Below are 16,657 nucleotides of genomic sequence, written 5' to 3' on the forward strand. Positions count from 1 at the left end.
AGGAGACAGGAAAAAGTATCTGTCTTCCCACACTGAGGATCTGATGCGCTGGAACAGGCAGCCCTGCCTTCAGCTGTTAGCTGCAGTGGTGGATGCGCTCAGAACCAGAAGCCTGGGAACCTAAAGGTCCCACCACTGACATCATGTCTAGATCCATCATAGCTCACTATGTCTCAGAATAAATAGGCATTCCGGGTAATTTCCACAGAAGTTGTGCGCACAGAGGCCAGCTTATGAAGTTCAGCCTCACTTCTCTAATGCTCACAACTAGGTGTAATGCAGTGCTCTCTTCTGTGCACGCTGACTGCTATGCTTTTCTGATTACAGGTACGACTTACTTGCACCACGTGTTTGCACAACACTTCAAAAGTGTGAAGCATTAGCAATTCTAGAGTACGGTTAAACTTGACTGCAATTCCAGGGCTAAAACACCTTAGCTTCTAGAAGCACAGATCAGACCCTTCACCTCTCCGGTGTCCCATGCTACATACAGGTTTCTGTGCTCACAACAGCCAGTGTGCACATCAAATAACATAAAAGTAATGCTCTGACATCAGCAGCGAGCCAGGCTTTTCACTGGAGTCCAAGAGCCCTGTGAAAAATCTCCGTTCAACATGTAACTATTAGATTTTTAGTACACATCATGTAACAGAGTTAGTGTTTTCCTTACAAATATATGGCACTAAGTGTAAAACTTTATGACTTATTCCAAACAGAGTACCATACTTCACAGCAAAGCTTTAAAAAGAATCCTCTAACTCCCACTTCTTCTAAATATACAGCTGGTGGGAGGCCAGGGTGTCCATGAACGGTCGCACAAGGTTGTCTGTTGAGAAGTAAAAGACCAAGCCAAAGGTGATGGAGATGGGAAGAGCAGGCAGTGCTTTCTTAAAAACAGCCAGTAATAAAAGAGTTAAGCATAAACCCTGCCAGAGAGAAGAGAATAAAAAACACAGGGAGATACAGTAAGAAGCCCAGAAACATATCCGTCATCAACAAACTAATATACAAATAATAAGCTATATACACTGTACAGCAATTGAAGCCTGCCTGAGCTACCAGTGGCATGAGGTACATTGGCCCACACCTTCATCTTTCACACAAGCTGGCCAGGTATTTTCTTCAGCAATCTTGAGCACAGCTCTCTGCTGAGAAAGTGGTATGAACAGCTAGTGCTGACATACAGCTGACCCCAAGAGGTTAATTTATTTACAGATTATTTTACATTTTGTTCTGTGCTAGTATGTATGAAGTACTGATCTAGCAGATAAAAGCACTTAAATCCTGGTGAACTGCATAGATAAGGAGTTTCACTGGAGGACTAATACACAGCGGCATGTACTTCTAATACCTTTCCAGTTTTCAAGGTCTCTTGGGGTAAAAAAAGAACAAAAAAACAAAACAAAATATCCACTGCTGTTCTTTTGACTGGATTGCTTACTATGATAGGTGAATTCTGTTTTTATCTGGATAGCAGGCCAAGATCTGGTTTTTTGAGCATGTGTGAAAGCTTTTGTACGTTTTGGATAGACAGTATGGCTAAGTACATTTAGATTTAGATTCCTTCTCTCATCTGAGCCCTTTTTTCTTCCTCCATGATGACAAAACTCAAGAGACACTAGGCTCCAAAAAAACATAACAGCACTGTAAAAGAAACAGAATGGGGCATTTGGCCTCACAGACATCTGTGAGAGCAGATGTCTGAGAGCATTCCCCCCAGCAAAGGGGCCCTGTGCCGGACCCCAGGATATGGAGCTAGGTGATCCTATTGGTTTCTCTGACCTGTGAGGTAGGAAAGCTATATTTAAGTTAGTGCATTTTTAGTTCTCATGCTTTTTGATCCATGATCTTCACAAGTGCAAGTCACTGTCTTTCACTATTCTTGGGATCTAAGTGAGGAAATGGAGGCCCAAGAAGGATGGGATAATTCATTTTCTTCTACCTTCTAGAACTCCTGCTGTTGCCCTTCTGGTTAGTTTCCGTGAGGATGCTGGTGTAAACAGCAAGCTGCTAGTAATTATTCTCTACCTAGGTGAAAGCTCAACAGTGTATGGTCATTAGACCTGGCAGGACCAAGTCCTTTAGCAGTTACAGTATGATTGTCACCTGCTTTTACTGATAGTTTCCATGGATTTTTAAGTCTCCTTCCTGCCTGTTTTTCCAGTGTGAACACAAGAACAAGATAGGTCTTCATCCTCTTATTTAGCCGTTCTCCTTAGCAAAAGGGAGTTAACCTTTTCAACTACATTTGCTAACTAATGTGGGGTTCATAATATTGACTCTTGTGGCTGACAGAAGTCCCCAATCTTTAACACTGAAGCAAACACCAACAGTTCAGTTGTAACTGTTTTCCCTGGGACTGTTTCACCTCTACCATCTCCACACTTGGCTCTGCTCTGAGGAATCCTCCCTCCCAGCTGTCCTAGTTTCAGCTGGGATAGAGTTAATTTTCTTCCTAGTAGCTGGCATACTGCTGTGTTTTGGATTTAGGATGAGAATAATGTTGATAGCAACACCTAAAACATCAGCGTGTTAAGTACCGCTTTATGCTAGTCAAGGACTTTTCAGCTTCCCATGCTCTGCCAGGTGCACAAGAAACTGGGAGGGGGCACAGCCAGAATAGTTGATCCAAACTGACCAAAGGGCTATTCCATACCATATGACGTCATGCTCAGTATATAAGCTGGGGGGGGTTGGCCGGGGAGCAGCAATCGCTGCTCGGGAGCTGTCTGGGTATCGGTCGGTGGGTGGTGAGCAATTGCATTGTGCATCACTTGCTTTGTATATTATTATTATTATCATTATTATATTGTTACTATTATCATTACTATTTTACTTTATTTCAATTGTTAAACTGTTCTCATCTCAACCCAGGAGTGTTTCTCACTCTTACTCCTCCGATTCTCTCCCCCATCCCATCAGGGTAGGGGGAGTGAGCGAGCGGCTGCGTGGTGCTTAGTTGCTGGCTGGGGCTAAACCACAACACCAGCCCATGCCATTCAGCGTCTCGCAGCAGCTGTTTAAAGCCTGTCTTCATAGACAGAACACTGGGCTGGGAAACCTACTGGTGGTTTCTCCTAAACACCCAGCATGTTACCTGCAGAGATTTAGCAGTGCTCAGCTGCTGGTACTTCTGGCAACACCACTGTGCTAATCAGGCTGTAACTGAGTTTTTAAAAGCTTGCTCACTTACTATGAGAATGGCTACAAAGCAGGCCAGCGTAGTATTCCAGTCTCCACTAGCTGTGGCAGCTGCTTTCCCAACAAGCACACTGTAAAATATGAAGTCTCCAAGGCCCAGCTTCACACCCCCTGAGAGAAGTGCAAAAAGAAAACAAGTGTTACTTCCGCTTCTCCTGTTCTGCTTCCTCCTGAACAAATTCTTGTCCCCTGGGAAGCAGGTGAAGGTTCCTGCTTAAATTGCCCACATAGCCAAGAGATGTCACTGGAACCACAATCCCAGAACAGATACTGCAGCAGCAAGAAGTAATAGTCAGACTCAAGATCTTTGTCACTCAACAAGTCACAGCTCTTCAAATTAACTGCAATTAGGCCAAACTGGGTAACAGTGCGTTAACCACAATCAGTAAAAACGTCAGGCGCTGACTCTGACTATGCTGCAAACAACGTATGAAGCTTCCCTTACTTTCCTCCTCCTCGAGCTCCTCAAAAGAAGTGATGGGGCGGGTTGAAACAGGACTCCTCGTCTCTGACATCTGAGAGTCTGTGTGTGAAGGGCTCCTGTGGTTCTCTCTCCCATCCTCAGCTTGGTTGCACAAAAATCAGCCAAGAAGAGCACACAAAAAAAGAAACACAAATTACATTTATAACTTGTTTTATGCATGGAATCCACGCTTCTGTGAAGCTTCTCTGGAATGGGCAAGGCCTTTGTTTTTTGGAGGTGTGATCACCAGGACCAGTTCAAGCAGCAACATTTAGTGGCTTTGAGGAAAACACGTATGTTGTTATTTGAAACAGTCGAAGGGTACATGTTCACAGCTTCTTTGGCAGCTACCCAGGAGTTCAATGGCTTTAACAAGTGAGTACTTACGCAGAACTAAGCATTGCTCTGCACAGGCTAGAATGACAAGTAAAACCAAGTAAACTTAATATGCACTCCCACGTTGTTATATCTTTGGGGTGGAGGTGCTCAGTATGACAAAAATGAATGACTAAGAGGACTGCCATTTATGAGAAAAGTTCTGCCCTGAATCACATTGACGTTGGGGCTGGGTGTTCACATGTAGTAAGTGGACGCGTTTTGTTGTTCACAGATTTAATTTTCTTTTTATCCTGTTAAACACATCTAACAGAGCCCTTGGTAGTGCTTTTGGAAGCAGCCAGTCTGTGATACAGTACTCTATCTGACAGTTCCTATTTTTCAGAAGCAGTCATACAAACTTTCGAGTCCACATCAGTCTGATGGGATGCTGCCACTGCAGATGCGAGCAGACTGTGATCTGGGACACACAGAGCTTCCACAGTGGCATTCTGTATGCCTTTGCATGTAGTTTGCTCCTGCTCTGTGCCCAGTTTCCAAGCAGGATTGTGTCCCTGCAGTTTGTTTGTCAGCTGCTTTATCCTGAAATAAGCAGCATATTCAGTTATCAAGCCTTAGCATTTATTGCTTTAAAATAAAAACGTACTGTCACTTCTGAAGTGCAACAGGACCAGATAGGAAATCCTCCCAACATAAGTCAGATTTTATTCGATCACCTTCAAAACTTCAGTAACTTGCATTTCAAGAAGATAAAAGCAAAAGCACAGAAATTACCACAGGACCAGCTAGAATGTAAGCTTGGAACACATCAGCTGCTGTTGGGTGGCTGCCCAAACATAAGCCTTTACCCAAGGGTAAATGTAAAGACGTTCATTTTCTTTGGCAGGGTAAGCCATAGTGCACTTACAGCTAGGTAAAAGCATGTCCGCTCCGTGGCAGTGGCCTGAATGCAACACACTTAAGTTCACGAGCTCATCAGCATTATATTTATGAGCCTATATTGTAATTTACTATCCCCACCTAGTAAAAATATAAACCCCCACTAGCGCACTTTTGACTTCAATACATCTGAAGATATGTGTTGGACAACACTTTTGTTTGGTTTTTTGTTTGTTTGGTTCATTGGTTTGTTTTTTAAATAAAGGCAGTCTGAATACTGGAGCTTCCTACATTGTCTGGTGATCTTTGCTGCCAGTTCAAACAGCAGGTTTCAGAACATCACTGAGATTCTGCAGCTAATGTAACAACGCTGAAAAAAATGCATCCATCAGGGTTCAGGGGCTTACATTTACTTGCAGTCTCAAACGCACACGTTATTTCCATGGGACACTGCTCTGTATAGAAGAATGACATGCAAGCAAACCTGCATCCCATGTCTGCTGACTTGGTCCTCTTGCTGCTGTGTCTGGCTTTGCCATTCCAACTGTCCACATCATAGCAGCTAGAAGAGAGAGAGGGAAAGTAATCAGCTGCATAAAATATCGGTAGCTGTAGCGCAGAGGAGCTAAGCATTTAGCTGTCCCTAAAAATATAAACCCTTGCCCCTGTAAATGCTTTTAAAACACACTCTTAGTTGGTTTCCCTAGGCACTTAGAAGGCAAAGTGGGAGAAAATTAAGGCAGGGCATCCATTCAGTTTTTAAGAAAGTCCTAGAACACAAATAGCTAAGAGTCAGTATAGGCCCCTCTGTAGGCTAAAAAAGCAAAAATCCAGAACTAGGGCCCTCATCTTTGTTTTCTTCCTGGCTTCTGACTTTTTTCTTCAAAGAAAACAATTGCCAAGGAAATGATGGTAGTACAAAAGGTAACCAGAGGTTAACTTACACATCTTACTCCTCATGTTCTGCTAAAGGTAAAGCACACAAGCGAGGGATATGCAGGAGTTGTCAGAGTGCCAGTTTTCTCCCTGCCTGTTTGTTTTGATTCTTTCCTGTCAAAATATTGGCTATTTCTGGTTTGGTTCCAAGAACAACTGAGGGATGTTTGGGGGTTTATTCTTGATATGGATCCCTAAATTAAAAAGGAATACAAACCATTCTGAAATCAGTAGAAGGGAACTCAAATCAGCTGTTTATTTACGTGTACATCAGTCTTCCTGTTTTTATAGAAGCTAAACTAAACAAAATAAGCCAAGGCAAACACAGTGCCTGCTTTTCCACTACAAACTCAGCCAAGGTGATGTTTTTGCATCTAGAGAGCGCCACAGAATGTGGTCTTGCAATGGAGACACTGACGTTCTGCACAAGAACTTTTTGTTCAGTATTTATTATTTGTTGAATTGCATTCTCCTTTAGAGAAACTCTTGTTTCTTAACTAAAACATGTGAGAGACTTCATCTAGATTGTCTCAGGTCAGTATAACAGAATCCCCAGTAAAAGGGAGGTCAGCTGAAGCCAACAGAAGCTCTGCTTTGAACATATAAAAGCATTTATATAACATTAAATGCTTGGGAAAAAAAAAAAGATCAGTCAGGTTGTAGGCATCCTCAACTTAGCACCCAACATCTCAAAATACCCATTCGTCTTACAAGCGATGTAAGAAGAGGTCACTGAGGTCCATGAAGCACTTGAATCCCAGTCCTGTAAGTGTTGAGTCACCTGCCTTCCAACTATCTTAATCTTAAGCACATACATACCTTTGTGGATAAGGGCACTGGACACCACCGTAGTTGAACAGCCCAAGAAAGCCAGGGAAGAGACAACTGATTTTGTTTGCAGAGCAATACTTGAATAGAACCCTTTACAAAGCGAGCAGCCACACAATGAACAATAGAGCAAATATATTGCAAGCACTGCCATCCATACAGTGCACAGAGCAAGAGAGGGCTACAGGAAGAATGGAACCTCATCACACATTTAAAGTGTGTCCATAAAGCGTATGCACAAGGAGTAAGTGTATTGAGTGAGCACCATCTAATCACAGACTTTGCAAACACTACTATCCATCTAACACAGGTTTTTGTATGCAGAACAAAGCAGCATGTTCTGCACTGTATTCACGAAAGGATAAATCTACTTTTGAAGATTTCAGTTTCACAAGGCAAACGTGGGCTCCCTTTGGCTAATTACAGTTTGCACCATTGTAACTGATAAGCAAGGCCGCCTACTACAAGTGGTCTGTTCCAGAGCATAAAGGCACACCAATCTTAGGGCAAGGAAGTAACTAAAATAGTGCTCTTTGGTTTGACACAGAAATAGGTTGCAAGTTTAATCTGGTTAAAAACATTAACATTCTAATCTTACTCACAGGAATATATTAATGCAGGAAAAATGGGCTCATTTCTCTCCTGTGCAGTTTCTACCAGCATTCTCAGTGGCCCCTTGGGACAGAGAACAGCCATCAGATCTGCAAAGAGAAAAGGGCCAGACAATCTCATCTCAAACTATCATGCATATTTTACATTCTTTATCTTTAAAAAGCTATTCTCTCCTCAAAATTACATCTATTGATATTAACTGGATGATTTCCTGAATGGCAGTTTCTGCCACTTTGCATAACTCTAGCTGTTCTAGTCCCTGAAGATGTTGTTCACTTCAAATACCATCCCCCAGGCTTAATGTAATATTAAGAGTTTTCATTGTGCTAATCCTGTAAAAAGCCTCTTGAGAATACCACATTGTTTCTTTGAAAGTAGATGACACCATTACATCAAGGTGTTAAATTTAATTAATTAGAGGAGGACTGGGGGTACTTTGTTCACATTCCACAATCCATCGCTACATACACTGACTCTGTGGTTCACATGAATGAAGGCCTTTGGTCCAGTTCCTCTTTGCGTACCCCCTCTCCTCCATCACAGCTCCTCACCGATCTGAATGTTACCTCACAGCTGCCTGTTGTTCTGCAGGTTCTCTTGAAACTTTTAACGCATACCAAAATCCATGATCTCTCGATAACCATAAGCAAAACCTGCAAGACTATCAGGTTGCTACTGATAAAAATCCAACCACCCCTACCATGCAGTCAGATGTGGTTCAGTACTTCCCTGACTTGGTGTTCCACTTCGAAAGACATGGTAGGGGTACAGTACCTACATGAACAATTTAGCAAGAGACAAGCCAGGGAGTCAACTTAATTGCCCATCTGCCTCTTTCTAAAGCTGCTAGCACCTTATAGACATTTTCTGAATGACATACACAGTCCTGAGATTGCGTCAGAGTAACCTCTCCATGAGACACACCTTGAGAGTCACAAGCCAGGCTTACCATAGATGGAGATTGCACCTAGAATCACCCACGCTGACCACTCAGGTAGATATTTAATGAAGACCAGCGCCATCAGAGCACTGATCATAATGAGATATGCTTGCTGGAGCTGCAAGGGACCTTTCCAGTGTATGCAAATCATTCCAACAGCTCCAAAATTCCAGATGACTAAGAACAGAGTGGGGTAATCCATGGCCACATTGTACGTCTTCAGTACTTCACTGAAATACAATAAGAAAATATAGCTAAGCAATAAAAGCAACTGACACGCAAAGCATCCTACTAGCTGTAGTTAAACAAGCCTCCTACTACATCAGGAGGAAGCAGGATAGAAGCAGCACTCATCATGAAGGGGAAACCTGCCTTGTGGCCAATTGCTGCTCTTAGCTCTCTGTTCCTCCTGCAGGAGATGGACAGGCTGTGTGCGCAGACAAGCACGCACCACAGTGCCATAGTCCTGAGGTCAACAGTGATTCCAAGGGTTTGAGCAGGCAGGATTTCAAGTCTTAGCTGAACATAGGCCTGCAGCTACATGACCGTCTGCAGCAAAGAAGTCACGTAAGAGTCATCCCACCAGATGCATGATGCTCACAGTTAAAGATGAAAAGTTTTAACATGTGTCACCAGGCAAGTTAAAAGCTTGGTTCTACCTGAGCTGGGAGCTAAGGGAATGAACTTGAAACAGCGTAGTCTGAGAAAAAGGCAAGACAAATCAGAGAACCAACTCAGCACATAAAGTTCCTTTCCACTTGCTTCTCAACATATAATTCAGGGCCTCTGTACCACAATGTTCAGCCTGTTCATTTCAGGCTCATGGTATCACTTCCCAGTGATTTTTGTAGACTAGGCACTCTAAAAATCAGGTATTGCCCATTAAAGATCTCACTTTCTAATTTTTAAAAAAAAAGAAAGCTATCTCATTCTAACAATTTTTAAATCTCCATTTGGAGAAGGGGAGACATTCCTTTCCTTGTTCAAGTTGGGCATTTTCTGCAGAGGTGAAGGAGCCCTGAACTGCCAGGTTACCTGCAGCATTCCCACTTACCCAAGATATATGTAGGTAAAGAGGAAGAGCAGCATCAAAGAGGACAGGATGAGCCAGCCATGGATGAACTATCAAGGGCAAAAAGAGACAGTGATTGAAGGGGCTGTTCCCCCTCGTGCAGGTCACAGTGTTGCATGCATTATTGACAGAGCTTCCTATTGTCCAATAGTCTCCTCCACTCCTCCTCCAGTTTCCAAAGACCCTGCCTTCCCCACTGCCAGTGAGGGAGGGGGGACAGCCAGTTGCTCCCAATTCTCCCAAACTTTTATATTTTATATTCTATCCCTTGGTGTTTGTTTTTGTTGGGTTTTTTTAAGTCTCTTTTCTATTCATTTCCATGGGTATCCATACTGGCTTCTAGCTTAGACAGGTAAGCACATTCTCTCCGCTTGGTGGGGAGGAGAAGAGGTTTGCCCAAGGCTGTACAATAAATCCATCTCAAGGCCAAGTTTAAAAAGCAGCAATGGCCAGTGCTGAAATGCTGGGCTCATACCACATACAGCTCCTCCCTGGGCAGCACAAAACCTGAATGTGCCTTTCCCTCCAAGCCTTGTCCCCTTCCACCAGAGCCTCCGCAGGCAGGAAGAATACCAGCTCCCACAAAGCTTGTCTGAAACTTCTTAAGAGCTTAAAAGCAGGCATTCACAGTAGATGGTTCAACTTACTCCGTAAGTACAAACTGCAAAACATTTTGATCAGATGGAGAAGACTCAGACCTGACTAACACAAAGTAGCAGGCCTTGTTTTTAGGAGCCTACCATTAGTGACAAAATAACAGCACAGCATATTCGGGGGCACAGTTCCACCACCGCTGACAAAGGCTTCGGTACAATATGATTCCTGCTGTCACTAAGATGTGGACTAGCCAATGCAGTGCCTGTATTTCTCACTGACACGCAAGCCCCACTTGAACTCAAATTCACAACATATAGGTGGAAAAAGCTCTGGCATGAATGCTTTACCTTGTAGCAACGGTATTTATAGAGCAGAACTAGGAATACGGTCATTACAACGATGACGCTGATCATTATGATGGTGTTCAACACTGAGTTCAAGAGACGCTGGCCCACAGACGGGGTATCCTCACTGAAAGGGGTGTAGATCCTGCAGTATAAAGCAAAAGCCATATAAAGTACATATATTCTCTTCTAATTAACTGCCCCAAGATAAAACCAGACCTCTCTGTGTGTGGGAAAGAAAGGGAGGTATGGCTGCCAAGGACAGCAAACATGAGATGCACCCTCTGAAGCAGCTGGGCTCCAGTGAATTATCAGCTAAAGATTAGTGGTCTCTATCAAAAGCACATTCCTACAGAGAAGCTGTGGCTGGCAGAGCTCTAAACAAAAAGACCTAGAGTATAAATGACTTCATTTAAGTTTAGTAACTTCTCTCCAGGCCACCAATTTTTATTGCATGCTCTGGACCCTCTCCATGATAACTATAAAGATACATCCCAGGTGCTGTCCTGAAAGCAGGGAACCCCTTCTTTCCACACTTGGTAGGAGAGTCTTGGACTCTTTTATCCCTTCTCATCACCCCACACCTCCCTCCATTTTGTTTCCTTTGGTTCAGTTCAAGGCAGCACAGTCCCTGTTTCTCCACCCGCCGTATGAAGCGCATTTTGAGCCCCAGGAGGGCTCTCGGGCACAGTCAGCAAGAGTTGGATGGAATTATGTATCCACACCATGAGTCCTTTAGGAACCAGAAATGTCATCAGGAAATGAGACACTCATCCAAATGAACATGCTATTCCCTGATTGCTGCCGGGTAGTGGGTGAACAGACTAGGAGTTCAGCCTGGGCCTTTTATGCTGCAGTATGAAGCAACTTCATTATTACGCTGCTTGCAGGCTTCACTTAGGGTGCCCTAATGACGGTGCTAACAAATCGGTATAATGCAGGTGTGGAAAGACTTACACAGATGATCGTAGCATACTTTAGTAAGATCTTTGTATGTTTACGCAGTCACCTTTAGCTGCGTAAAGGTTCTCCCAACCTGCCAAGGAAGCACTCTGTGTACACAGATGTGCGTGCATGAATATATGTGTAAAGCTAGGTATCCCATGTACTGAGGCTGTTTTGAAGACCCCACTTACAGCTGCCCGTTTTTCTCCGTATAGAAGCGCACTGACTTTATGGTGGCGACGACAACAATCATACAAAGGGTGACAGGCACAAAGAGCATGATTACATGCTTTGCTCCATATTTCAGAGTCAGTTCCTCCTCTTCATTTTCCAGCGCGCTTTCTCTCACTGGAACACCCGAGTCAGACATATCCCCATCAGCAATATTGTTAGGGCTACGGCTGCTACCTGTTCGCCTCTTCTGAAAAGAAATATTAGCAAATATATAAGACCTTCTTTTCTCTGTGTTCAAAGCTTCATTCCATCATATTTCAACTTGTTCCTAATAGAAAGGTACTAACTGAACAATACAATTAGAAATTCCACTACAAACAGGCTGCAGTGGAGTTTTTAAACCAAAACCATGAATATCTAAGGGCCTCTTCAAGTCCAAATATATAGACAGACACATGCACATGAAGGGCAAGGTGCACAGAACTGAGATAGAAGAAACGTCATGTGAGGTGGCATAAGCTTGATCAGTTCCTCCTCCCACAGCAATGCTGTGCTTGTTTTATCCCGCTGCTTTGCTGGCAGCAGGACGAGATTCTGTTCTAACATTTGCTGCATTTCACCAGAGCAGACAAAGGGTTTCTGACAAAACAAGAAGGCTGAAAAGGATATCCTGCAAGAGTCATACGTGCATTAAGTCCTGATTAAAAGCCAGTATCTTTACCAAAAGGAAGGAAAAGGGAGGAGTATATATGGAGATAAAAAGGGGGGAAGTCACAGTGGAGGAAACAGGAACAGGCACTGCTGCTGCTGGCTAAGAGAGTGACACCAGAGAAACGACACTGGCCAAAGCCAATCCTAGAAGCCAATCTGCTGGGAGGGACTGAGGGGTAGGAGGACTACATCTGTGATCATACCCCATTTCTTCACTCCCCGGGAAGGATGCATACCTACCCTACGTGCCTGCGCTTCCCCTGCTTCTGAAGCTTGCAGGCCATCCTGGTAGGAGGGTACTGGAGGGCTCTCTGCAGACATCAGGGATGTTCTCTCATTGCAGGGCTCCTCCTCGCTGTCCGAGTTGTTCATGAATGTGATCATTATCACTTTCCCAGGGAGCACTCAGGAGGAGCACGGCCAAGCACTACTCAAGGCTGAGGGGACAAGCAGATCAGAAGGAATGAGAAACAGTGAACAGCACAGTGCAAGCAACTGGAAGTCTGAAAAGGAGACGCAATTTCAGCAGGGAGGCTACAACACACTATGGAACTCCATCTCCTTCTAACAGCTGATTTAGCCTGCTGTCACCCCAGGCACGACAATCCGTTCAGTTAAAGTCACAGTGACTTTTGCGGTCAGGGAGAACAGCAAAATGCAACACTGAAGCAATTTAATACTTTTTCTTTGCCACAGCTTTCACAGTTGCTGCCTCTGTTTTCCCTCTCCCATTAGAACACCTTGACTTTCACAAAGGAGGTTTCTCAGTGCTTAGTGTTTGTTTTGCGTGGGCCAAACAAAGCTTCACCTCAAAAGTTGTCTGCCTGCTAGAAAGCTAAGAGAGCTCAGCTCTTACACAACACTCCCGCAAGCATCAGCGGGTAGCAGAAGTTTCTTAGTAACCCAGAGCCTTGGCTTGACATCAGCCACTAACCAGGAGTTACATGCCATCTTCCCTGTTACGACTGTTTATTAACCAGATGAATTTCAAAAGCAGTTTTTCTCTGCCCATGGACAAGGAGAGGTTTGTGTAGAAAGGGAAAGACCTGTCTCCTTAGGTGAGCCACTTCTTTTTTTCCCCTTACGTTGCCTTGTGATTACAAGCAAAACAACTTGGATGGGCAACAACTTCAAGTATAAAAGTGGGGGCTACAAATGTTTGGCCTCTTTCCACCTATTACTGTGCAGAAAAACAAGCAAAGCAGTGGCACAGTGCAGAGAGGAGAAGAAAAGTTCTTCTTTCTAGACACCAGAGAGAAGAGGATACTGCCCTGGATACTGCAAAACAGCCTTACAGCCAAGATTTCAGGAAGCTCTAAAGGCAGGTGGTAGGAAAATTCCTTTCAGCCTTTAGTAAGTCAGCTTAACAAAGCAACTGGAGTAAATAAGGATAATTCAGTCACCATTTGATTCTTAGCCACCTGTCCATAAGCAAAACCAGACCTCTAATGCATTGTTAAGCTGTAATATCTACAAGAACACCTCCTCTCCTCTGCAGTATTTTACCCAAGTATCTTGCGAGAAAAAGCCTGTGTGTCTCAGGAAACATATCCAACTTTCAAGATGAAGCTGAAGAAGCCACGTGACTTGGATGCAGTCACTTAAATCTGAATCATGCATTCACAGTCCAACCAGTACACTATTCTGTCCATCAGCCAGCTTGAGAGGTCAGAGTGGATACTTTGAAGATCTGTGAGATATTCTTGGTTCTCACTAAAGAAACTGGAATTCACTTTGGAGAAAGAAAAGAGAGAGGAGTGGGAGATTCCCCTTTCTTTCACAACCTCCTCAACACATCTGGCACCTTCAAGAAATTTTAGAATGTCAACTCAATCTGCCCAAGTGAAACACTTTTCAGACATCTGCTCCTCCCCTGCCTTCTCTTCAAGCCTTTTCATATCATTTTGTTCCTCTTTTAGTGATAAAAGTGGTACAGTTACAGGAAACAAAGGGGTAGCCCTCAAGCCAGGCCAGTCAGCTTCACAGTAACACCGTGTTCTTACCGAGTGATTCGCCTAACACCTGCATTTGTGTTCTTATTTCTTACAGAGCCCGAAATCACCACTCTGGCTGCCTAACACACTCTTCCGACTGAATATGTAGGAGCTCATAATTTATAGCTAAGAGCCTGGATTCTGGTTCAGTTACAGGAATTAGGCCTTCTTTAAAGAAGTCGGGTACATAAAGTCATTCAATCATGACGTACTTCTGGATCTGCGAACAGGTTAAGTTATGCATGCCATGGGATCTGCGACCCACGGAAATTAAATAACTCTCAAAACCTTCTGCCCATGTCAGAGACCAGGGAAGAAATAAAGATCTACTCTCTGATAGTTTGGGACCAATGTTAGGTTTTAAGAACCCAAGGAAAATATTAAATAACTTTTTCTCCCACTATTTAAGAAAAGGCAACACAATTTTTGCTATTTGAACAGAGCAATTCTGCAGAGGATTTAGAAGGGACAGCCAATTAGCCTACTTCCAACACCCTAGTTGTGCCCACTGGAGGAGTTAAACCAATAGCAAAAACACAGTACTAATTACTAAGCTCCACGATTACATGGAAAAAGAATCTTACGTTGCAATACAGCTGTTTTTAAGCTGGACATTTTCTGTTATTCTCCCTCAACAAGGATATGGACAAATGCAAAGATGCAGCAATACTTCTGGTCAGCAGGCAGACTCAGGCCTGAACACAGGTTTACTGTCCCTTGTCTACAAGGCTTTGGTTTCAGTGAGGGCTGACACAAACAGACCCCAATCCATCCAGGATTTTACAGGAGCTCCTGCAGCAACCAACCCTCAACAAATCCTCAGATGCTGTACTCGCAGCTGCTTTAAACTGACCTAAATATGCGGTCCTGCCAAAGGGGTTGTCCAACCACCTTCAGTCTCTCTGGTGCCAACACCAGGTGCTCATCAGCTGTCTAGCTCTTTTGAAAAGACAATGGGCAGTTGTTTTCCTTTGCTTTTACAGAGCCAGGTTCCAGCAGGCCAGGCTCCCCGGCTGGCTATGCAAGCAGCCCCAGTGCCAGTGTTCACAGGAGGAAGAGGGAGCACTGGGCTGTCCTGCTTCCAGCAGGATTGAGCTTTACAGTGGCAAGCCCTCTGCTCAATCCCAGACAACCAGCCCACCCTCACCTTCAGGTCTGCAACACCCATGGCAGCACAGCTCTTAGCCCAGCAGGGGTCTTTGACATACAGTTTGCAGAGGCAGGAACACCAGCCCTCCCCCTGTGCCCCACCACAGACCCAGCAAGGAGTTTGTCTAATGCCACTATTTATTCACCAGAGCTGCACTTTGAACTGGCACCAAGGCTGTGCTGGCTGCCGGAGAGAGCTTTGGTTTAAGCAATCTGTCCTTCAGGGCAGGAAGGACCAGCCTGGTCACTCTCACACCCACCTACCCAGCACAACAGCACCCTTTGGGCTGAGCAGAACAAAAGAACATAAAGCCTCTGCCCTGGGGGCTTGCTAAACAAACAGGAAGGGAGCCACAGAGCACCAGGCAACCAAGAAAGGGGTGTTACAAAGCCCCACTGCTTTCTGGTATCATTTCACCGGTTAAACTAAGGGAAGGAGCCTTGCGGAGATGACTTCTGCCTCCCAAGGACGCTGGATACCCCATAATGGAAAGCGCGTGAACCTTCTTTCCTACTCGTGCGCATGACACCAAATATATCTGTGCAACTGACTGTTTTCCTAGGCTGAGCTGAAAAGGGTGAAGGACAGTTCAGGAAAGGAAAGCATGGAGGGCTGAGACAAGCATGCTTCCTTTCTGGCTACAGCAACAGAAGGAGCTTTTGGGGTGGGGTGGAAATGCAAGCTGTATCTGTATTCACAGAATGCTGTAGAGCATGGTCTACCAAATAGAGTAAACAAAGGAGATGAACAACACATGACAGACCATCATCACACTGACCCAATAGGTTGCAGGGTATCAGACAAGGTTTTCCTCTGTGGACGGATTCAAACCATTAGGTCCCATTCAAAAAACCATAGGATGTTTAAGAGCCAAAACACCAAACTCTCAAAACCGTATGGCAAAAATGAAAGGGGACAAAAACTAGGTCAGTACTAATTACTACTTATAATGGAACAGCTGAAGTGGGAATACGATGACTCCTGCTTTATAGCAGTTTTGTGAAGCCTGCAGGAGAGCAGGAGTCACCATTTATCTCATTCCAGATGTCCTTTGTGCAAGGGGCCTCTCTCCTCAACTATGATAAATCAGCTTTATGGATTTTGATGAAACTGGGCCAATTCACACTAACATTAGGATCTAGCTTTGGTTTACCTTTTAATTTCATGCTGCAACATCACTGTGCTGCTAAGAAACCTAAATCCTTTGCTTTGCATTTCATCCATCACAAATAATTAGTATTATTTGTACTGGTGTACAATATACAGCACAGAACAGCTGCTGTAAGCTGGCAGAATACTTAATAATCCACTTGAGAGTTAAAATTCCTGCTTATACATATTGTTCTCTTTGATGGCAATCAGGTGAAGAGAATTAGTTTCCCTTTGCTATATTTAGGCCAAGGGAGAGCTTTGGGCTGATGCTGTCAGCCTGATGTTCTCCTAAACTTCGGCCATAGTCATCACTGCTGTTGGTA

General features: G+C 44.1%; 1 protein-coding gene across 2 annotated transcripts; it reads right to left on the minus strand.

The window, feature by feature from the left end:
- Positions 1–742: 742 nt before the first annotated feature.
- PSEN2 (presenilin 2) lies at positions 743–12,422 on the minus strand. Of its 2 annotated transcripts, none has more exons than XM_009484454.2 (10): positions 12,284–12,422; positions 11,345–11,561; positions 10,212–10,353; positions 9,250–9,317; positions 8,205–8,425; positions 7,246–7,344; positions 5,331–5,441; positions 3,647–3,709; positions 3,194–3,312; positions 743–926 (listed from the first exon to the last, which is right to left on the minus strand). In XM_009484454.2, the coding sequence occupies exons 1-10, from the start codon at positions 12,420–12,422 to the stop codon at positions 771–773; spliced, it is 1,335 nt and encodes a 444-aa protein (XP_009482729.1). In that variant the 3' UTR covers positions 743–770. The 2 variants fall into 2 exon arrangements, with proteins under 2 accessions (XP_009482729.1, XP_075563792.1); XM_075707677.1 differs by having other exon boundaries at positions 3,647–3,766; positions 5,364–5,441; positions 11,345–11,574; positions 12,279–12,422.
- Between the last annotated feature and the right edge of the window lie 4,235 nt (positions 12,423–16,657).

The sequence above is a fragment of the Pelecanus crispus genome, chromosome 3 (assembly GCF_030463565.1).
Source record: "Pelecanus crispus isolate bPelCri1 chromosome 3, bPelCri1.pri, whole genome shotgun sequence".
NCBI classification, from domain to species: Eukaryota; Metazoa; Chordata; class Aves; order Pelecaniformes; family Pelecanidae; genus Pelecanus; species Pelecanus crispus.

Excerpts from the sequence above, each read along its gene's own strand:
- PSEN2 (XM_075707677.1), bottom strand. The coding sequence starts at position 12,422 with ATGATCACATTCATGAACAACTCGGACAGCGAGGAGGAGCCCTGCAAT. Across the intron at positions 10,354-11,344 it reads ACGGAGAAAAACGGGCAGCT|GATCTACACCCCTTTCAGTG; the intron begins GTAAGTGGGGTC and ends TTTATACTGCAG. Across the intron at positions 9,318-10,211 it reads ATAAATACCGTTGCTACAAG|TTCATCCATGGCTGGCTCAT; the intron begins GTAAAGCATTCA and ends TGCCCTTGATAG.